At 54.9% G+C, this 19,674-nt stretch overlaps 2 protein-coding genes across 3 annotated transcripts; both read right to left on the bottom strand.

Moving 5' to 3' along the window:
* Positions 1 to 1,260: 1,260 nt before the first annotated feature.
* On the bottom strand, positions 1,261 to 7,249 carry Shisa8 (shisa family member 8). Its single transcript, XM_021217411.2, has 4 exons — positions 6,323 to 7,249; positions 3,478 to 3,611; positions 2,806 to 2,952; positions 1,261 to 2,601 (listed from the first exon to the last, which is right to left on the bottom strand). The coding sequence occupies exons 1-4, from the start codon at positions 6,844 to 6,846 to the stop codon at positions 2,207 to 2,209; spliced, it is 1,200 nt and encodes a 399-aa protein (XP_021073070.1). The 5' UTR covers positions 6,847 to 7,249; the 3' UTR covers positions 1,261 to 2,206.
* A 9,583-nt stretch (positions 7,250 to 16,832) lies between these two features.
* Positions 16,833 to 18,488, bottom strand: Tnfrsf13c (TNF receptor superfamily member 13C). Of its 2 annotated transcripts, none has more exons than XM_021217373.2 (3): positions 18,327 to 18,488; positions 17,882 to 18,076; positions 16,833 to 17,432 (listed from the first exon to the last, which is right to left on the bottom strand). In XM_021217373.2, the coding sequence occupies exons 1-3, from the start codon at positions 18,469 to 18,471 to the stop codon at positions 17,287 to 17,289; spliced, it is 486 nt and encodes a 161-aa protein (XP_021073032.1). In that variant the 5' UTR covers positions 18,472 to 18,488; the 3' UTR covers positions 16,833 to 17,286. The 2 variants fall into 2 exon arrangements, with proteins under 2 accessions (XP_021073032.1, XP_021073031.1); XM_021217372.2 differs by having other exon boundaries at positions 16,833 to 17,468.
* Between the last annotated feature and the right edge of the window lie 1,186 nt (positions 18,489 to 19,674).

Here is a 19,674-nt window from a genome sequence, read left to right on the forward strand (position 1 = left end):
GGGTCTCTTACCCTGAGATGGGGGGGTCCTAGGAGGAAGAGTGGCCTGTCTTGCTTCTGCAGACTGCTGGGCCAGGGCTTCCCCAGAGACTTGAGGAACTGTCCCTCCTCGCGCTTCTCCTCATCCCTTCAAGCTGGTTGAAGAGAGTAGGCAGGGGCGGGCCCTTCGGTGCATCAACCCCACCTACTCTGCGTTCTGCCTCTCCCCAACCATCACTGTAATTTATGGCCCCTGCAGTGGGGCAGCCTAGCCCTTGTGTCTGTGTATATACTGTGCCTTTTCTCCTTGTTGAGAGGTGGGGGGGTTGGTTTTTCACTGAATGAACAGGGGATTCACCTATGTCTTCATCGATGTTGAAACATTCACCATGTGCTGGACATAGGTTTTCAATAAACACAGATTGGTACCACCTAAAACAAGGTTGTTTGAGTCTGTAGTATGACCATTACGTTGATTTAACCAGATGGCTGCATTTCTTGGCCAGCATTGAGCTAGGGACTTTGGGGGAGGGCAGCCTGATCGCCGCAGTCTGGTGGCCCTTTCTTGCCCACAGGTGTACCTGACACACTCTAGAGATGGGTGAGAGTTTGGGATAAAAGGACTTTATCCACATTCCAGCTCCTTGCCTGGCCATTCAGCTATCTGACTGGCTTTGGTAGGTAGTAGCAATATTTTTGGAACTTGAGGTATGAAGTCACTCCTCCATCAGGTGGGCCCTTGCTTCATTTCCACTTCCTGTAAGTGGGGCCCTCAGCAATTCACTGACTTCTGGCCACATAACACGTATGTTGTTGTATTTCCCAGCTGAGTCACTTTGGTGAACTGGCCCCTTGCCTCCACTTGCATCTATAGAGACTAGAACAAGCCTTTGACCTCAGCATCAGGCTTATTGTTCAGTGTGACACACAAAAAGACCAGGGTGCAGTTAAGTGCTCTGTGAGCCCAGTGGAGTATTTGGGCCTTTAGAAGTAGAATGGAAGAAGGTTCCATCTGAGATGAGCCTGGGGCTGAATCCCGATCATCAGGCCAACAAACAGCTCTGAATCACACCCTTTCCTAAAAGGCATCAACTGCAGACTGTACCGCCCAGAGGTCAGTGCAGCCAGGAAGGTCTGCCTGCACCGTGTTCACTAGCGTCGGCATTGCAGTGCTAGCCCCGGCATTGCAGTGCTAGCCCCCAGCATTGTAGTGCTGATCCCTGCCTTCTGCATCAGTCTAGCCCCGGTGTAGATCTCAGACAAGGAATTTAGGTCCCCAAACCTTCCTTCCTTTATTTGCACAAAGCCCTGTAGGTCTCTTCCCGTTAAATAAGAAACAGTAGCATATGGTGGCTGTTGTTCAGTGTGCCATCCCTGAGGAACACAGGGGAGTGGTTTCACTGAGGTCATATACCTCACCTGGCTGTAGCCAGGGTGTCCCCACACACACCAGAATATGGAACTGAGGACCTTGCAAACAGGCGCCGACAGTACCCTGGGCCTCTGCCAGGTACTGGGAGCCTCTGGCAAGAAGAGGGAGAGAGCTGACGGGGCCAAGCCTATGCAGTGGGAGCACCCCAAGGGAGGGGCATTACCGGGCTCCCATTCCAACATCTCCATCCCCCTTAACCCAGAGCAGCTCCTGGGAGGAGCCTCCTCTATCCTGAGCACCAGATGTCCATGTGGCCCACACCCATTAGGGGGGTGGCCCTGGGCCAATCTGGCCAAGCAGCCTGCAAGCCAGGAGCCGGCCCTGGGCCAGACTGTGTCAATGACGGTCAGCCAGGCTGGGCTAACTCAAAACTGTTGAGTGAGAGATCAGCTGCGGGGTGGGGAGGGGCTAGCCTCTGGTAGAGCACATGAACCCCCACAGGGGTAACAAGCCCGCTCTCCCCTGAACCCAGACCTTTGGATGACTGTGGCTCCATCTGCTCTGAGCATTGGTTGGCATTCGACCCAGCCATCCTCTCTGGCCACTTCTCTCTGGTTTGCACTGCTGTCTGCCCAGTCAATGACTGATAATCCCCTTGGGACAGGAACCACATTAGAGGGTTTATTTACACAGGTAAGGATAGCCCTACGTTCCCAAGGATAGAACACCTGGTTCTACCCTTTTGGCCCTTTAGCCACAGGCTCCGAATGTCCTCGTTTCTGCTTGGATTCAAGCCTGCAGTGCAACAGCATGACCTGGGGCCCAGGACCCTGCAGAAGGCTCCAATGGTTCCGCTCTAGACCGTGACCTCGGCTTTGCTGTTGGTGCTCAGGTGCCGGGGTCCTCTGCCTGCGCTGCTGTAAAAGCTCGCCTGCTGCGCGCTGAAGGCTTCGGGCAGCTTCTCCACGCTGAACTGACGCCGTGGCGCGTGGCTGGGCCGCCGGGGCGCCGGGGAGACCTGAGCCACCAAGTGGCTACGGGGAAGCGGCCTCGCGGGGCGGCCCGCGGTCCAGGCAGCATAAGGGACCGACGAGACGGGACCGGCCGGAGGTACATAACCCGGAGGGGCCCAGGGACAGGCGTCGAGCAGCGCAGGCAAGTCCTCCGGAGGCCGCGGAACCCGCGCAGGGAGGGTCCGCGGGCCCGTCTCGGTAGAGGGAAAACGTTGGTAGAAGTCCTGGGGTGCAGCCTCTGCGTGGGGAACAGGGCGAAGCGAGAGTCAGGCTGCTCAGCACCTGCTTTAGGTAATGGGGGGGTGCGGGTCAGCGGGCTGGGGTGGGAGCCGATTGGCTGTTTGGGGACGTCCTGAACCCGGATTGGTCAAGCGGGCTCCCTTTTGAGGTGAAGAAGGTAGCAGTATCCCTAGGGAACTGGCGGCAGCAACACGAGCCTCACCTGTGGCCTTGAGAGCAGCTGCTTTGAGGGTAGCGAACTTGGCGTAGTCAGGCTGCAACGTCAGGCTGCCACCACCCTGCAGCCTCGGGCCGCGCGGGGGTCCCGGGGTGGCGGACCCCAGAGGCGCATTATTGAGGCGTTTCTTGTCTGGAGGGGAAAATGGAGTGTGAAGGAAAAAAGCTGAGCTTGCCGGAGCCACGACTTTTCAACGCCCTGCCCTCCCCCGCCCCCACTGTAGCCCCAGGCTACCTGGGGGAATGGATGGCTCTAGAAAGTCCTGGCTCGGCTCAGAAAAACATGAACAATGGCAGCAAGTCCCGAGGCCCCCTAATGGATGGCTCCCTAGCTATCAAGACGCTAAACCTTGCGCCATGGAGATGGAGGGGCACTGAACCCCAGAACCCGGCATGTAGCAGGTGGGGGAACCACTACGCAAGACACACAGGCAGGTTCCAGACCCCCAAGCCAGAGCTTCGAGCTAACAACCCTAGCTAGCATATCTCTCACAGCTTCGTTGCCCAGGAGACAAGATGGTTCCTCTCCACCGAGGGCTTGTCCAGACCCCGATCACACCTCTGCACAGGCAGCCACTCATTTATATATGACATGTCTCCCACCTCCTCCTCCGCCGCCACCTTGGTGTAGGTGAGCCAATGCTCACCGAACACTCACCTGTGCTGTTGTGGGGAGAACCCCGGAGAACACCGTCACCCATTTGTACCTGGACGCAGTTACCCAAGGGTGGACCCAGAGGCGGAGGCAGTGGTTCTTGGGGGCCTGGCTGCTTGAGAAGTTCTGTCAGTGTCCTGTGGAGACAGACAGATGTTGAGGGGACTCGCAGCTTCTGCCCCTCCATCAGCCAGGACCTAATCTCATCAAAGGCTGGCCGTTGCCGCCATGGTCTCGCAGGGGTTGGTTTTAGTTTTATTATTTTGTGTATATGGGCATTTATGAATATCTTCATCCCGCATATGCATGCCTGGTGCCCTTGGAGGCCAGATTGAGGACATAAGAGTCTTAGAATGGGGGTTACAGACGCTCATAAGCCAGCTGTTCTCCATCTTTCTAACGCTGCAGCCCTCGTGTTGTGGTGACCTCGGACTATAAGATCATCTTCATTGCTACTTCATAATTGTAATTTTGCTACTGTTATGAATCATAATGTTCTATAGTAAATCTGTGTTTTTCAATAGTCTGTGAAGGGCGTCCCTTGACTCCCCCCACACACACACACAGATTGAAAACCGCTATCATAAGCCAACATGTGGTTGTTGGCAATTGAACTTGGGTCCTCTGCAAGAGCAGCTAGTATTCTTAACCACTATGTCCTCTCTCCAGTCCCCAGTGGTCTCGCTTTATATCTCTGGGGAGTTCTTTCAACCTCTCGGTCCTCCCTTCTGTTCTTTCTAGTGACCTCAGATAGCTCAGTCCTTCTACCAGGCATGGCCTGCCTCGCTTATGGCCCCAAGATGGCCATCTCCCAAAGCAGGTCAGGAAACTAATGAGGTCATATGTAACTAGGGCCACCTCCTGTTCCTGAGGCTCCTTCCTGGAGTTCACTCTCCCAGACCCTCCCCATTGAGCCTCCTGTCCCAGCTCTTCGGATCCAGTATCATCCTCCTCTTCCTCATCCCATCTTCTTATTCTTCAAATGCTGCCGGAGTCCCTCCTCCAAGATCTCCCTTACCTGTACTCTTGCGGTGTGGGCTTCTGCCAGGCCTGGGGCCTCGCTGGCATACGGACAAGGAAGGCAGACAACAAGGAAAAGAGGGGAGCCATGGAGATCCCTCTGTGGCAGCCCAACACCCAAAGGCTGTATGACCTTGGGCAGCTGCCTCCCTGGGTCCCCAGAACACCCAGCCCCCACCAGCCGTGACAGTGTCTGACTGAGCCTTCCCCATAGACAGCCCAGCTGCCTGCAGTACCCAGAACCCATGATTTTCTCCCACTCGGCTTGACCCTACTTCTGGGGCTGAGTTACGGCTGACTAACGAAGAGGCACACTGAAAGACACCTGAGGTGGCCAAGGATCAGCTGCAAGTCCTCTGCAGGCTGCCTAAGATGACCTCGCCTTTCCCACTCCTCAACAGCTCATGCCAATTATCCCACCACTGGGCAAGCACTGGTACGTCAGTTCTGTGAAGGAAAGGAAAGAGCCTCGTGCCTCTGGGCTTTGGCACGGATTCTCCAAGGCCCGACTCCAGTCCGCTCCAACCCCTCTAGCCATCCTTCCCTAGATGCCAGAATCAGCATGGCTGAATGAGAGAGAAACTGGGGCAGGGGCTTCAGAACACACCTACCTAGAGCCCAGAGAAGAGAGTCAAGGCACATGGTTGTGAGCACACAACCAAACCTGGGCTTGCAGGTGGAACTTTGCAGATGAACAAGCCGGCTATAGACTGGCCCAGCCACCCCTGTACTACGGTGGGTCTCTGGCTCCCACTGCCTCTCTGGCCTCCCCACTGCCCACCTTTGTCCTGGAAGAGAGAGCCCACATTCAGAGGCTGAGTTTCTGCCCCTGCAGCATTCAGAAACCCCTGCTAACTCCCACTGCAATTCAGTGGCTTCAAAGAAACACAAAGTCCAGGTGACTGGAAAGGATGAGTGGTCTGAGGACAACTACTGTCGTGATCTGCCCCGTGCACATCTGGTCCACCACATGTGTATTGCAGGGGGAGGGGAGGAGGGGGTATCTCTTTATTATAACTCCCACTTGCTGCCTGTTGCATGTGGTGCCAACAGTCTACATGCCCAGTAGGGCTGGGACCTGGGTGGAAAGGAAGGGAGAGCACAAACAGGGCAGCAGATTTGCTGGGGGTGGGGGTGGGGCATAAGTGGGAGAGGTCCAGCCAGGGTCAGGACAGAATCTCAGCCCCCAGCGTTCCCATTCAACTGACAAGTCAAAATAAACTCAAAACTTAGCCAGCATCTGGCGGGTCTCTAAAACACAGGTCTACACCCCTCCACACTCCCATCCTGAGCAGCTGGAAAGCCAGACCTTTGCCTGGGGGGCTGCTGGGGAGGGGATGCTTCTGAAATCCCAAGGAATGAAGGTCAGGTTTGAGTCACACTGGGTTGGGGAAATGGATGGAGGTGGGAGGAGGGCGGGAGAGGGAGACGCAGCAATGGAACCCGTCAAGCATCCTCTCCCTTCGCTAAGCCCACGACCACCCTTAAAACTGCCCCAGTCTAGTGGCTTTCCTGACCATCGTCCATGCCCCATCCCGTGGACACTGACTTTTTGTCTTCCGCAGAAGAGGTTAGAGCCACGAGGAGGATCCAGAGCCCAGTACAGGCAGGGAAGGTCAGAGGGAAGGGAGCGGGCTATCAGGTATCTCCCTCTGTGAAGCAGAGACGGGGAGAAAGATCCAAAAGAACAAAACAAAACAAAAAGAGAAAGGGGCTGCGGAGAGGCCGAAGATGTAGAGGGTCCAGAAGGATGCAGTTTCAGTGAAATTTGGAGCCAGCTAGGGAAAGTGAAGGCAAGATTGGCGGGCAAGCAAGGGAGCGCACTCACCTGGTCACCGTGCGCCGAGCGCGGGGGCTGTGCGCTCTCTCCAGGCCCAGGCGCGCCCCGATGCCGACCAGCACGAGTAGAGCGGCGACACCGCACACCGCGTAGACCGCAGTGTGGCTGCGCTCGCGGGCCGGGTCGCGCGGGGCGGCGGTGTCACGGGCGCGGGCGGGCGGCCGGCCAGTCTGCACCCAGGCCGGTGTGTCGTAGTTGGAGCAGCGGCTCTGGTCCAGGCGGCGCGGGCCGTCGTGGCAACAGAAGCGGTAGCCGCACGTGCCGCAACAGAAGCTGTAGACGCCCGAGCTGCAGTTGAAGGGCGGGTCCCACTGGCCCATCACGTCGTAATAGCCGCGGCAGCGGTCGCCTCCCGCCGGTGCCACGGTACCGGACGCTGCGGTCTCCTGCTCCTCGGGAGCCCCCGCGCGGCCCGACGGCGACCCTGCCAGCAGCAGCGCCAGTCGGAGCGCGAGCGGGAGCCCAGGCGGGCGCCGGCCACAGCGCTGTCCCCGCGCCCCAGCGCGCTCCATGCAGCCCGCTCCTTCTGCTACTGCGCCCGGCTCATAGCTCGGCGCGTGGCCGCTCTGCCAGGCTTCCCAAGCCCTCCGGGACCGGTCGCCCGGTCGCCCGGCTGCCCGCGCTGGCTCCCGGCCGACGCTTCCTGGTGCGTCCGCGGTTCCAGACACAAGTGAGCTCTGTGCGGAGTATGCTGGGCTGGATCTCCAGTGGGCGCGTTCTCCTCCGGGGCTCACCTCGGACTGCGCACGGTGGAGGCGGGCGGCGGGTGCTCACCTGCACAGTCCCCGGCTCCCTCTGGCTCCGGAGGGCGTGCGGGGCCTGGGTCTTTCGGGGACTGAGCCGGGCGGCGGGTCGCCGGACACCTCTGCCTTCCCGCCGCCCGCTCCGCGGTGCCCGCGCTCTGGCTCTGGCTCCGGTTCCGGCGCGGGCTCGGCGCGGGCTCGGGCGGGCGGGAGAGGGAGCGAGGGGAGGAGGGCGGGAGGGAGGCAGAACCGGGGGAGGAGCGCGGCCGCTGCGCCGGGAGGGAGGGGTTCTGTAAGGTCAGTGCAGCAAGCGCTTCCCACCAGGGACCCTCTCCAAGACCTCCCTCAAATTGTTGTCGGAATTGGGCCCTGGAGGGGGCTCAGCTTAAAGCTCTGGGGACTCGGATCTTGGCAGCCTTGGATGAGCGATTCCCTGCTTTTTAAGTAAGGGGACAGAGGCATAGAGATCAAAGAAACCTGGAATTCACTGGGAAGGGACTTACAAACACACACACACACACACACACACACACACACACACACACACACACACACCAATGTCCATCCCTATGTCTGGTCGTGACATTAATGAAGAAGGCACAATAAGGACCCCCAACACAAAAATGACAGAGCCAAGCTTTGATAAACCCCTCTCTGGTCTGCCCCCAGAGCATGTGCCCTGATTCTAAAACCTGGACATTTGGCGGGGGGTCCTAGGATGTCAGTTCTGGAAACAGTCTGGCCAGAGCCCTCAAGTGGTCAGCTCCCCTTCCTGGCCTCTGCCTTAGAAGGCTGAGCAGGTCCTGGGGACCAGGCCAGTTACACTCCCCCTATCTGTCCTTGGCCACTCACTCCCTGGGATTCCCAGGTCCTTTCACAAGCTTAGGGAAAGATGCCCAATGGGGCTCAATGCCCCCTGTCACCACTCCCCCTCTGAGCTGCTAAGGAGAATATGATTCTGATGCCAGTCATGGCCTCTCCCTGCCTCAGTTGCTATGGTTAAGGTCAAAAGGTCTGCCTGGTGTTTGCAATGACATAGCAGTACTGAAGACTTGCGGAGAGGTTGAAGGAGGACCACTTGGGCTCACAACTTTGACCAGCCTGGGCAATATGGTGAGACCCTGTCTCAAAAAGCAAACAGAACAAAGTAATGTCCTTTCATACACTAAGGATGAAGCAGGAGGATTCCTTGAGGCTACATTGATCTAAATCAGAGGTTCTCAACCTTCCTAATGCTGCAATCCTGGGACATAGTTCCTCATGGTGACTCCCCCACCATAAAATTGTTTAATTGCTTCTTTATAACTGTAATTTTGCTACTGTCACGAATCATAATATAAATATACGATATGTAGGATATTCGACACCCAGCCCTTAGGTTGAGAACTACAGGTCTACATGGTGAGTTCCAGGCTAGCCCACTCGTTATTGGGAAATTCTGTTTCAAGAAAAGAAAGAACGCCTTTAATCTCAGCACCTGGGAGGCAGGGACAGGCGGATTTCTGAGTTCGAGGCCAGCCTGGTCTACAAAGTGAGTTCCAGGACAGCCACGGCTCTACACAGAGAAACCCTGTCTCAAAAAACAAAACAAAACAAAACAAAACAAAACAAAACAAAAAAAAGCCGGGCATGGTGGCGCATGCCTTTAATCCCAGCACTCAGGAGGCAGNCGGATTTCTGAGTTCGAGGCCAGCCTGGTCTACAGAGTGAGTTCCAGGACAGCCAAGGCTACACAGAGAAACCCTGTCTCGAAAAACCAAAAAAAAAATTTAAAAAAAAAAAAAGGAAGGAAGGAAGAAAAAAGAAAAGAAAAGAAAAGAGAAGAGAAGAGAAAAGAAAAGAAAAGAAAAGAAAAGAAAAGAAGAAAGGAGGGAAAGCTGGCAATTTGGTTCTGGTAATGCATACCTGTAGACTTGAGGATTAGGAGTTCAAGACCAGCTCGAACCACATGAGATGCTATCTCAAAAAACAACACAAAAACAACACCCCCCCCCAAAAAAAAAAAACAGTGAAATAAATCAAGACCTTTCTCTGAAGGGCAGATTCATAATCCATTCCTTCCAGGAGGTAGGAATTACCTCCCACTATCCAGATGGGGACACCAGAAGGGCAAGGGCTAGGTTTCCAATTGAACCCTCTGTCTCCAGCTCAGCTCAGGTGCCTGTCAATACCTGCTGAATGGAACAGTGAAATGATACTTACTTCTAACTCCTGTTTGATGGAGAGAGAAGTTGGCTGCTCTAGGGCCCTTTCCTTTCCTTACCACCTCTCCTCCTCCGGAGCCTGGAATCAGCTTATGAACTTTCCTCAGCTTATGCAAGAGGAAGAGGAAGGATTTACATCCTAAGGAGGATCGAGTCCTGTTGTGTGAGATGAGGGGCTGTCAGGAATGTCAGGTGTTAGTGGGTTAAGACTGGGAGGCTGTCTTCGTTCACCCTGGCTAAAAATGATCTCGTCCCCTCCCTGTGCACATGCGCACATAGCCATGTAATTCCCAGCCCAGTCCTGAAGACCCCATCCCCGTAAAAAGACTTTCTACATCGTCATTTAGAAAGGGAGGTGCGGACCAAGATGGACAGAGGCATGAAGCGCTTTAATCCCATCACCCACCCGGACAACCCGTCGTAGGGCATCGCACTTTACAGACTATGTCACAACTTGGTCATAGCTGTGCTTTCTGACACATCCTTCTCTGCTTCCTTCCCTGCTTTTCCTAAGGATGGGATAACTGCCACCAACTGTGCTGTGTGTGCAGTAGGTTCCTGTCACTCTGCCAAGCTACCTTGGGGTTTGGGGGGATTCTGAGGGTGCTCTCCCTCCCTCCACCCCCATCTCTGAACCGTACTTTGGAACGGTGTCATCTCCCAATGTACAGAGTCTCCCGTGAGTGCATCTCTTATGGGGTCTTCTCTTCCCCCTATTGTTTTGGCATTTGCTCTGCGGTGACCTCTTCTTGACCTGCAAATCGATGCAGTGTTTCCATTGGTCCAGGGGCTGACTGCAAACCTCATCCCATCCCCAGGTCTCTCCCTGGCTGATTCTGTGGGTTCTATGGTGAGCCAACTACCACAGGTGCCAACAACTACAGGGTCTGTGCCAAACCCTAGATGCCTGTCTGTATGGACACACAGTCTTGGGGTGATAGGCAGCAGAGGAAGAGTGGCTTAAAAGACACAGTTTGCCTTTGTTCTGGGGTCTGACTCTCCACGTAGCTGATACTCCCACTTCAGGTACGTGACCATGAGCTGGACTGGGGGGGGTCTAGAGATAATGCAGCCCAGTGAAGGTGAGACCCCCATTATCCTGGACCCCAAGGCCTCCGAGCTCAGCAAAGCTGTATGGCACCCGCCCCCTGTCTCTTCCCCTCCCCAGCCTGTGTCACCAAAAAATCGTCCATTGATCCAGGCTTAAAATAACCCCTGGCATCTGCAATGAGCCCCACGGGGCGGGCAAGAGGAGCCGAGTGTCTGCCTGAAGGGCACCCGCCCCACCCCCAGCTCCCAGGGCTGGCAGCCTAGTGAGTGAGCGTGCAAGTGTGCGGGCGGTGTCAGAGTGTGCTCCTGGTTGTGAGTGAGGGAGTGCATGTCGGGGGCAGGGGTGACTCTGGGGCCATCACTGCACTACGGAGGTTAGCCTGGGCATTTCTCTGCCTAACTGACTGTGGGAGCCTGGGGGCTCCCGAAAGTCTATGGACATTTTCAAAAGCAGGTGTTGGGCCTCTGTGTCTGCGTCTTCAATGTCAGGTGACCAGTCTGTCGCTCTGTACAGTTGTGGACAGGAAGGTTTGGAATTTACTAGACAGAAACCTAAGAACAGGAGCTGGGGGGGGGGGAAGTGGCTTGCTATGGCTGGCACACAGCCAGACAGGACCGGGGTCTGGCCTGGAGCAACGCGATGAGCCCTGAGCCCGCCTTTGCAGCACTAAAAGCCCCCAGGGTCCCAGGGAGGCTCTTCTTCCCCCAGGACCTGCACACGGACAGCCAGTGCAGAAGGCCTCCCTTCAGCCACTGTTGCTTCTCCCCTTCTCCCGTTTCCTGCCCTCCCGATGATGCCCTGTGTCACTGTAGACCTGTTACAATCCCTACTCTATGAGGGCCGGTCCGTCTTTCTAGATCTTATTTTTTTCATCAGCAAGATGGACAACTAGCAGTTCTTTCACAGAGCTACAAGGAGAAGCTGAAAGGCCCCAACTGGAAACATCCAGTCTAGGCAAACACCTGGGAGAAGATAGTGACATCGGGTGCCACTCAAGAGAGAAGGTGACTCCCAAGCTCAGTGTCTTCCATTTCCTCCAGAGATTCTGGGGATGTTAGACTCCCTGCTAGTGCAGATGCTGGCACCAGGAGGGGGTCTCGAGGGAGGGCCCTGGGCTGCCTTTGTCTCCTGAGAGGCAGCTCGTGACTCAGGCTCCAGCTGCCTGTGGGAGGGAGGGGGCGACCAGGCTCCTGAGGTCTCAAGGGAGCAGCAGGATTGGGGGGCTGGGCGCTGCGACACAGCCTGCTAGCCCCAATCATCACACTGTATCCTGGCCTTCGCCCTCCCCGTTCAGGTAGCTCCTCTCCTCGTTTGCACCCACCGTGTTAGTCCCCCTTCAGGATTCCCCCCAGAGGCCAGAGCTGGTGATAGCAGGGCCGGTGGAGGTTAGACAGGGCAGCCACGAGGTCAGGGCTCACGTTGCCTATGTCTGTGGAGTAACTCCCAGTCAGCTCAGAACGTGGGCTGTAGGGGTGGCCTGATCCTCCTCATTTGTACAACATGCTAAAGTGTGCGGTTCCACACATCCAGGCTGCTCGTGGAAAAGAGCTAGAGGAAGAGCTGATGTTTGTAGCTTCAACCGTAGAGAGCTCGCCTAGTGTGCACGAGGGATTCTATCCTCAGCACCACGAAAAGAAAAAGTCTGCTGTGGCAGCGAACACCATCACTTGTAAGGGGAAGCCCAGATCAGGAGTTCAGAGTCATTCTGGGCTACACAGAGAGTTCGAGCCTAGCCTGGACTACATGAGATCGCGACTCAAAAAAAGAAAGAAAACCCAAACCAAAACTACAACAACAAAAACAGATACAGATGTCTCCTACCGCACCAGCCTTTCATCAGTCTGCACCCTTGGCCCTCTGGCCACTCCCCTTTTGGCCAGCCCTGGCCAGCCCTCAGCCCCGCCTCTCCATGGCTCCGCCCCATGCCCGCCCCGCCCCACCTTTCTGACCTAACATCTAGTAGTCGGGCTCTGACCTCCTGACCTGCACAAACTTTCTCCCACCGCGGAAATGCTGTGCGGACCTGAATTTAGAACTTTTCCCAGATTCTCTAAAGCTTAGGGATCCGTTCCGTCCCGCCCCTGCAGCAGAATCCTGGGGCCAGCACAAGCTTGGCGGAGAAAACCCAGCTAAAAGGGAAAGCAGTCCACAGAGGGAACACAAAGATTTATTTATTTTATTTATATGAGTACACTGTTGCTGCCTTCAGACGCACCAGAAGAGGGCATCAGATCCGATTACAGATGGTTGTGAGACATCATGTGGTTGCTGGGATTTGAACTCAGGACCTCTGGAAGGGCAGTCAGTGTTCTTAACCACTGAACTAACTCTCCAGCCCCACTGGATAATCTTTAGGAGCTGTTTTGTTTTTGTTTTGTTTTGGTTTTTGTTTTTTTTGCTTTTGTTTTGTTTTTTTTGTTTTTTAAGACAAGATCCCTGAACTGGATATGTAGCTGAGTATGGTCCTGAACTCCTGATCTTCATGCATCCATCTTCCAAATGCTGGGATTACAGGTGTGAGCCACTGTGCCGAGTTTTATACTGTGCTGGAGGCGGAACTAAGAGCCAGCACCCCACTGAGCCACATCCCCAGCCATGAGCCCCAGCTCCTGATATAGAGGCAGGCCCTGAGACATGCTACCAACTTCTAAGGACAGTGCTGTCTGGTGCGTGTGCGTGTGCGTGTGTGTGTGTGTGTGTGTGTGTGTTCGTTGGCAGGGCTTCCCCTCTGGCTTCTCTAGTGGGCCCCCACCTCCACCTTGAGCCCCCAGTCTTGGAGCTGCCAGGCAGGAAGTGAAAATGGCCTGCAGGAAACACCAGAAGGAACTGAGACTTCAGCCTTCTGCCCCCACCTGTTAGTCCCTGGGGACCTTGGGGAAACCAGACCATCCAAAGGAAAGGACCCAGCTTGGGTAGGTGACCTCGCCTCCACCCCCATGCCCTTGGGTAGGCATACCAGGTAGGGGCAGAAACCTCTGTTAAGCTCCGCCCATCACTCATTGTGATTTGTGTCTCTGAACCACTCTTACAGATGTGAGCTCATCCCGACTCTCAGAGGTCGAGGTCATTAGAAAGGTCAAGGCCATTGTCACTTTGGTCCTTCTGGCAAGAGAAACCTCACAGGCTTTTTGCAGAGAGGAGGTGCTTGCTCTATGCCTGTGACACCAGCAGAGCCTGCAAGGGACCAGATGCTCAGATGGAAAACTTGACAAGCATCGAAAAGCCCAATTGGGACAGAAACCTACAGTATGCGACGTTCAAGATAGGAGTTAAAGGAAAAAGTTGGGGGAGGGGGCAAGGCACACTAGTGGAGGTGAAGGGTCACCTTGCGGGGAGTCAGTCCTCTCCTTCCACCACATAGGGTCTAGGATCACCTTTGGGTTTCCAGGCTTAGCAGCAAGCACCTTTCCTCCCTCCGTGAGCCATCTCTGACCGGGGCTTTCGGGTGTGTGATGTGATAGCTGACATTATAGATGACAGCACACACTGCATACACAGAGACTGGTCCTCTGGGCCACGGCCAGCTCCGCTCAGCCTCTCCAGGAACGACTGCCACAAGGCACCTTCCCGCTCCTATGCAAAATGACTGTCTTGCTCTAGGTTTAATAATTGTTTTAACCAAACGTGAGTCCGTTCCCCCTTCCAGCCATTGTCATGGAGATGAAGTGAAGAATGGTGGACAAAGATGCTCAGAAAGTAACAAACGGGGAGGGGGCGCCAACTTCACTGCCTGGCAGTGCAGCCCTGTGGGGGGGGTAGTGTCTCCGATCCTTGTTCCCCCTCCACTTGCTTTTCCTGCCTTTCCCAAAGAGCTCCCTTCTTCTTCCTCCTCCTCCTCTTCCTCCTCCTCCTCCTCCTCTTTCTTTTCTTTTTCTTCTTCTTTTTGTTTTTTTTTGTTCTTGGTTTGTTTTTGTTTTTGTTTTTGTTTTTGTTTTTTGAGACAGGGTTTCTCTGTGTAGCCCTGGCTGTCCTGGAACTCATGCTGTAGACCAGGCTGGCCTCGAACNCAGAAATCCGCCTGCCTCTGCTTCCCGAGTGCTGGGATTAAAGGCATGCGCCACCACGCCCGGCTCCCTTCTTCACAACAACGATGATGCCAGGTTCTCTGGCTGCCTAGGCTTCAGTCTCCTCACTGTGAAATGGGGACGCATGTGAGACTGTACCCATCCCCCATTTCTCAAAAGAAACTGACACTGAGGGAAACTGTGTACCAGCCAGCGGCTTAGCTGGGATGGAGAGGTGCCAAAGGTTTGTATGCCGTGGCCCCATGGAGGTTTCACTAGCTTTTTTTCACCGTTAGAGCCTAGACCTTGGCTATAGCTAATACAGGTAGCTAGGGTCAGTTCAGACTCCTCCAACCCAAGCTGGTGCTAGTGGACAGCAATGGCCTGGCTGATGCCTTGTCACCTGCTCTTGTCATCCGATCTCACCCTACTTGCCCAACCCCTGGAGAGAAGGACATCTTGGAAATGAACGTCCAGGTTCTGAACTCTCTAACTACCACTGGGTCCCATTTTCTAAACTAGGAAGGGACTGCACAGGGGAGCCAAGTGCTGCCAGGCAGCTGTGGGTTCAGAGAGACTGGAAGGCAGGGTCAGAACTCAGACAAGACCCTGCAGAAGGATTCCACTTCTGACTCCCAGGTCGGTGCGCCTTCCTATACAAGCTAGAGTGCAGCTTCCCCGTGAGGAGGAGGGCAGGCAGGAGACATGATGGCCCCCTCTGAGTGTGCAACGTACCCCAGGAACTGGCTAGAGGGGATCAGTGGCTTAGGGGCAAAGAGCCCTACTGTCAGGGGACAGCTTCCACAGGGGTGGTGTTGAGCTTGGGGCCAGCTTGGCTAAGAAAGCTCAGCTCAAGGGGAGAGCGATCCACAGAGGGAACACAAAGGATCAGCTCAGCTCTGCTTGCTTCAGAGCCACAGGCCTGCCTTGGCCTCTCTGTGAAAGAGCGCTGTATAGGTCACCGCTCAGTACACTGCCAAATGCGACCTCCAGCTGGTCTCGGAGGGAGATTACCACCAGGATGTTCCATCGGCTTAAATTTAGACTCCAACCTGAGACTACAGACCTCTCTTTATGAATCACAGGTCCCTAGAAACAGCCATCAAGGTGAAGATGGCATCTTATGTCCTAGCAAACTGGGTCAAAGGAATCCATGGTTCTTCCTGGGTCACAGACAACCGAGACTCAGCACTGCCCTGCTCAGGCCTCTCCCCTAGTCCCTGCTGATTCTGAAAACTGATCTTACAGTGAGGGCAATGTTCACTGGAGAGTGCTGGTTAGTAGCATGGCTCTGGTCCCCAATATGGTGAAATATAAAATCACAGAGATGCTTGTACCAGACACAGCCAGCTGCCACTTGAGTCATTTTCAAAGCAGAACTGCGCCCCCAGCAGGAATTAAAGAAACACAGCACCCGGGGACAGAGTAAGTGTCTTTCCCGTAGCCCTTTTTTTATTCAGATTAATTTTGGTTTAACAGTACCTTTCCCAGCGCAAAGAAAAACCGCTTACTCATAGTGCCTGTGGTAGTCCATTCTATATCGCCATAACAAAACACCTAAGGCTAAATAACTTTACAAAGAAATGAGATTGATTTAGCTTACAGCTCTGAAGGCTCCGGGGCCCACAACCGATGATGCCCTCTGGCTGGTGGTCCAGAGGTGGCACTCGGCAGGAGAGGGCGTGTTCATCGTCTCCGGTCTCTCCTTGTATGTTAGGGGCTCAGTCCTGATGGGTTTACCTCATCTTAGTCACCATCTAAGTATACCACTTCTAAACACCATGAGATTAATATAAAAAATAATAATAATAAAAGAAAAAAATCAAAATGTAAAAGTCTTTTTTTGGGGGGGAAGGGTATTATTTTGAGACTTGGTCTCACCACGTAGCCCTGGCTAGCCCGGAACTTGCTATGTAGACCAGGATGGTGTCCAGCTCAGTTATCTGCCTGCCTTTGCTTCTCCAGTGTTGGGATTAAAGGTGTGTACCATCATGCCCATCTTATATTTTATCATTTGTAAAACTGTGTGTGTGTGTGTGTGTGTGTGTGTAGGATGTGCACATGCAGATGCCCATGGAAACCAGAGGCATCAGGTCCCCTGAAACAAAAGTTATGCTCAGTAATGAGCCACCCGAAGTGCATGCTGGGAATCAAACTCTCATCCTCTGGAATCACAGTAAGCCCTGTTGACCGTGAGCAATTTTTTTTAACGTTTTTTTTAGTTTTTTAAAGATTTATTTATTATTATATACAACTACACTGTAGCTGACTTCAGATGTACCAGAAGAAGGTGTCAGATCTCATTACGGGTGGTTGTGAGCCACCATGTGGTTGCTGGGATTTGAACTCAGGACCTTTGGAAGAACAGTCAGTGCTCTTACCCACTGAGCCATCTCGCCAGCCCCTAGTTTTAACATTTTTAAGTGTACATGCATGGGTATGTGGTGTGTGTGTGTGTGTGTGTGTGTGTGTGTGTGTGTGTACTAGAGCAAATGAGTGCTGGTGCCTTTGGAGGCAAGGATATTCTGAGGGCTGGAGTGACAGGTGGTTTTAAGCTGCCAGATCTGAGTTCTGGGAAGCTGAACAACTGGAGTCCTCGGCTAGAACAGCACACAAACCGTACTGCTGAGCCATGCCTCCAGCCCAATAATTCAAAATTTTTAGAAAGAGATTAAGTTTCCAATCTCTGACTCATTACAGAGATTAATATGCAACCCTCAAGCTTATCCAACCATCTGAAGGCACACAGGCTTAAAAACCGTCTCAGAAATGGAACGTTCTCAAGCCAAGAACTAACCCCAAAGCAATTTCATGTGGCCGTAGTGTCTGGTTCTGCTGGATTCACCCCCAGGCAAAGGACTCCATCACTGAAGGGCTGAGTTGTTTCCCAGGCTGTTGGGTGAAGTCCACAAGCCCAGAAGGGATCCCTGGATTCCAACCTCCACTGCTGCTACTGCTCAGGACCAGCTGTCTTGGTGGTCACCAGCTCGGTGGAGCCCAGTTCTGTGGCCGGCACCGGGACACTGTGGCGTGGCAGGGCGCTGGCTGCATCTTCTTTAAGTGGAGGCCAGGTAGGAGCTGAGGCGTGAGGGGTTTCTGAGGAGGAGGGTACAAAGACATTTTCCAGGGACTCTGGGGTGGGAGAGGGATAAGGTAAAGACAAGTCAGGAAGGATTGAATCACAGCCTCCCCCTGTTCTAGAAGCCTCCTTTGGGACAGCCCTAGGAGGAGGACGCGGAACAGCACGTGACAACACAGGAAGTGCTGAGTTCAGAGACTTGATAAGATGAGGTGAGGGAGGAGAGGGGTGTCTGACCAGCCCACAGGGCTATAGCCATAACCTAGCATCAGGCCCTTAGGCTCCCAAATGGCTCCCAAACATCTCTTCTTGGGCTCTGGGTCTTCTTGCTTGGATTAAGGCTTGGGCTGTACCGTCCCTCCCTGCTTTATGACAGCCTCCGAGTCAACTCCAGGTCTCCCTCAGTCCTGTGTCCCCCACCCCCCACCCCTAGTCTCAGTCGCGCTTCCCCAGACGCAGGTCTCACCTTGCTGGACTCCTTCTGAAGTGTCCGGGGAGGCCGTCCTGAGCTGTTGACGCCACCTCCAGCTCACCAGACCCACCAGGGTCAGCGCCAGTACCAGTCCCAGGAGTGCGGGGGCACCGAAGAGCAGCGCCACGTCGGGTCTCAGCGCGGAGCCTTCCTGAGGCTGCAGAGCTGTCCCGGGCTTCAGGCTGCTGGCTGTTGGCAGAGCGGATGAGGGGATGTGGGGATGAGGGGGATAAAGGGATGGGAGGGGGGGAGAGGGAGACGGAGACGGAGAGGGACAGGGGGGAGGGGGAGGGAATGGGAGATGGGGAGAAGGAGGGAGAGACTTTAACAGTGAGGAACCTGGGAGACCACGGGCTACAGGGTCAGTAGAGGAGCGCATGCGCGCTGGTAGGCTGGCGACCTCGGGGCAGGTCACGCCTATTCCCATGCCTTTGCTTACTATGTCCAGTGTCCGGCGTGTGGAAGAGCTCACAGGACACGCAGTTTCGCACCAGAGGGTCGAAGCACTCGGTCTGATTGCACTGGGTGGGCACTGAGCTGTCCCGGCTCCTCCGGCTTCTGACCCGGAGTCTCCTGGCTCCCATGTCGCCGCCTCATGCAGCTGGGACAGTTCTGAGTCTGGGCTGTGTGCCCCTGTAGTCTAGAATGAAACCGCGACGCAGCATCCTCCGCCCCGCCCTTGCCTGCTGGGGTGGGACCACTGGGGTGGAGCTGCGACCTCGCCTGGAACCCCAGACCTCTTTCACCTGTGGTTCCTGCATTAAACCACTCAACTGTCACCGCAGACGACAGACAGCTGAGCATCATCTGCGCTGGGGGCCACACTGGAGCCTGCTCTTGGACAGCAGAGGGACCTTGCAGCCACCTACCTTCGCCAGCCCCCTGCTGCTGTGCCTCACCAAGACCAATTGTTCCCACTAACCATCTGCCTCCAAGTCCCTCCTGCTTCCTGCTCTGCCCTTCCCAGGGTCGAGACATCAGATCATCTTGAGTGACCGATGGGAATGCCCACAGTGGTGCTGGAGGGACCTAATCTCACTGCCCTCTAATCCTCCATCTCCTTGCCCTCTGTCCGGTCCTACCTCCCCGGCAGAGTCCCCTTTGAGAGTAATGGGGACGGATTGCCAGTCACCCTGGACTCCACGGGAGTGGGTAGGCATGGGGTCTGGCCTGAGGTCCACCAGCGCCAGTCAGCACCTACCATAACAGGAAGGTTCGATTGAGAAAATGACATGGTGTTGGTAGAAAGGCGAAGACCAAGCCCAGTGCCTTAAATGGGAAGGCTAAGGCGTGCTGGGACCTGTGGGGCAGGCTGGACCACCAGGAAGCTTGGACTCTGGCGGCAGAATGCTGGGTAGCTACATAAGCTTTCAGTAAGCAGAGCCCTGGGAAGACCTGTGGATTAGCAAGGGACCTCTGGGTCCCTGCAGTTCCTTGCAGGGACAAGTCATAAGCTTGTTCACATCTGTACCTGCTGTATCAGGCTCTGCCCCCCCCCTAAACCTCCATGTTCTCTCCCACTTGTCTCATCAGCATCTCTCAGACCCAGCCCCAGTCACACAAACAAGCTCTCCGGGTCTTGGGATATATGCAGTGTCCTCTCCGGGGGGTGGTGGTGGTGGTGGTGGTCATGGGCTGGAAAATGCCAGAGGGAGATGCCAGCTCCAGATGCCAGGAGCTGGGGCCTGAAGTTCCCTGGTGGGCCTGGTGGTAGGCCACATAGACCTCTGAACCCTCAGGGCTAGGGGCTTAGGGACATCTCTAGCAGCTGCAAGGGGCAGGGAAAC

The sequence above is a fragment of the Mus pahari genome, chromosome 17 (genome assembly GCF_900095145.1).
Source record: "Mus pahari chromosome 17, PAHARI_EIJ_v1.1, whole genome shotgun sequence".
Classification (NCBI taxonomy): domain Eukaryota; kingdom Metazoa; phylum Chordata; class Mammalia; order Rodentia; family Muridae; genus Mus; species Mus pahari.

What these genes read in the sequence shown, in the direction of transcription:
- Shisa8 (XM_021217411.2), bottom strand. Translation starts at nt 6,846, where the DNA reads ATGGAGCGCGCTGGGGCGCGGGGACAGCGCTGTGGCCGGCGCCCGCCT. An exon ending in GCTCGGCGCACGGTGACCAG is followed by an intron (nt 3,612 to 6,322) that starts GTGAGTGCGCTC and finishes CTGTCTCCACAG; the next exon opens with GACACTGACAGAACTTCTCA. An exon ending in AGCTGCTCTCAAGGCCACAG is followed by an intron (nt 2,602 to 2,805) that starts GTGAGGCTCGTG and finishes TTCCCCACGCAG; the next exon opens with AGGCTGCACCCCAGGACTTC.
- Tnfrsf13c (XM_021217372.2), bottom strand. Translation starts at nt 18,471, where the DNA reads ATGGGAGCCAGGAGACTCCGGGTCAGAAGCCGGAGGAGCCGGGACAGC. An exon ending in CACGCCGGACACTGGACATA is followed by an intron (nt 18,077 to 18,326) that starts GTAAGCAAAGGC and finishes CTCTGCCAACAG; the next exon opens with CCAGCAGCCTGAAGCCCGGG. An exon ending in TTCAGAAGGAGTCCAGCAAG is followed by an intron (nt 17,469 to 17,881) that starts GTGAGACCTGCG and finishes CTCCCACCCCAG; the next exon opens with AGTCCCTGGAAAATGTCTTT.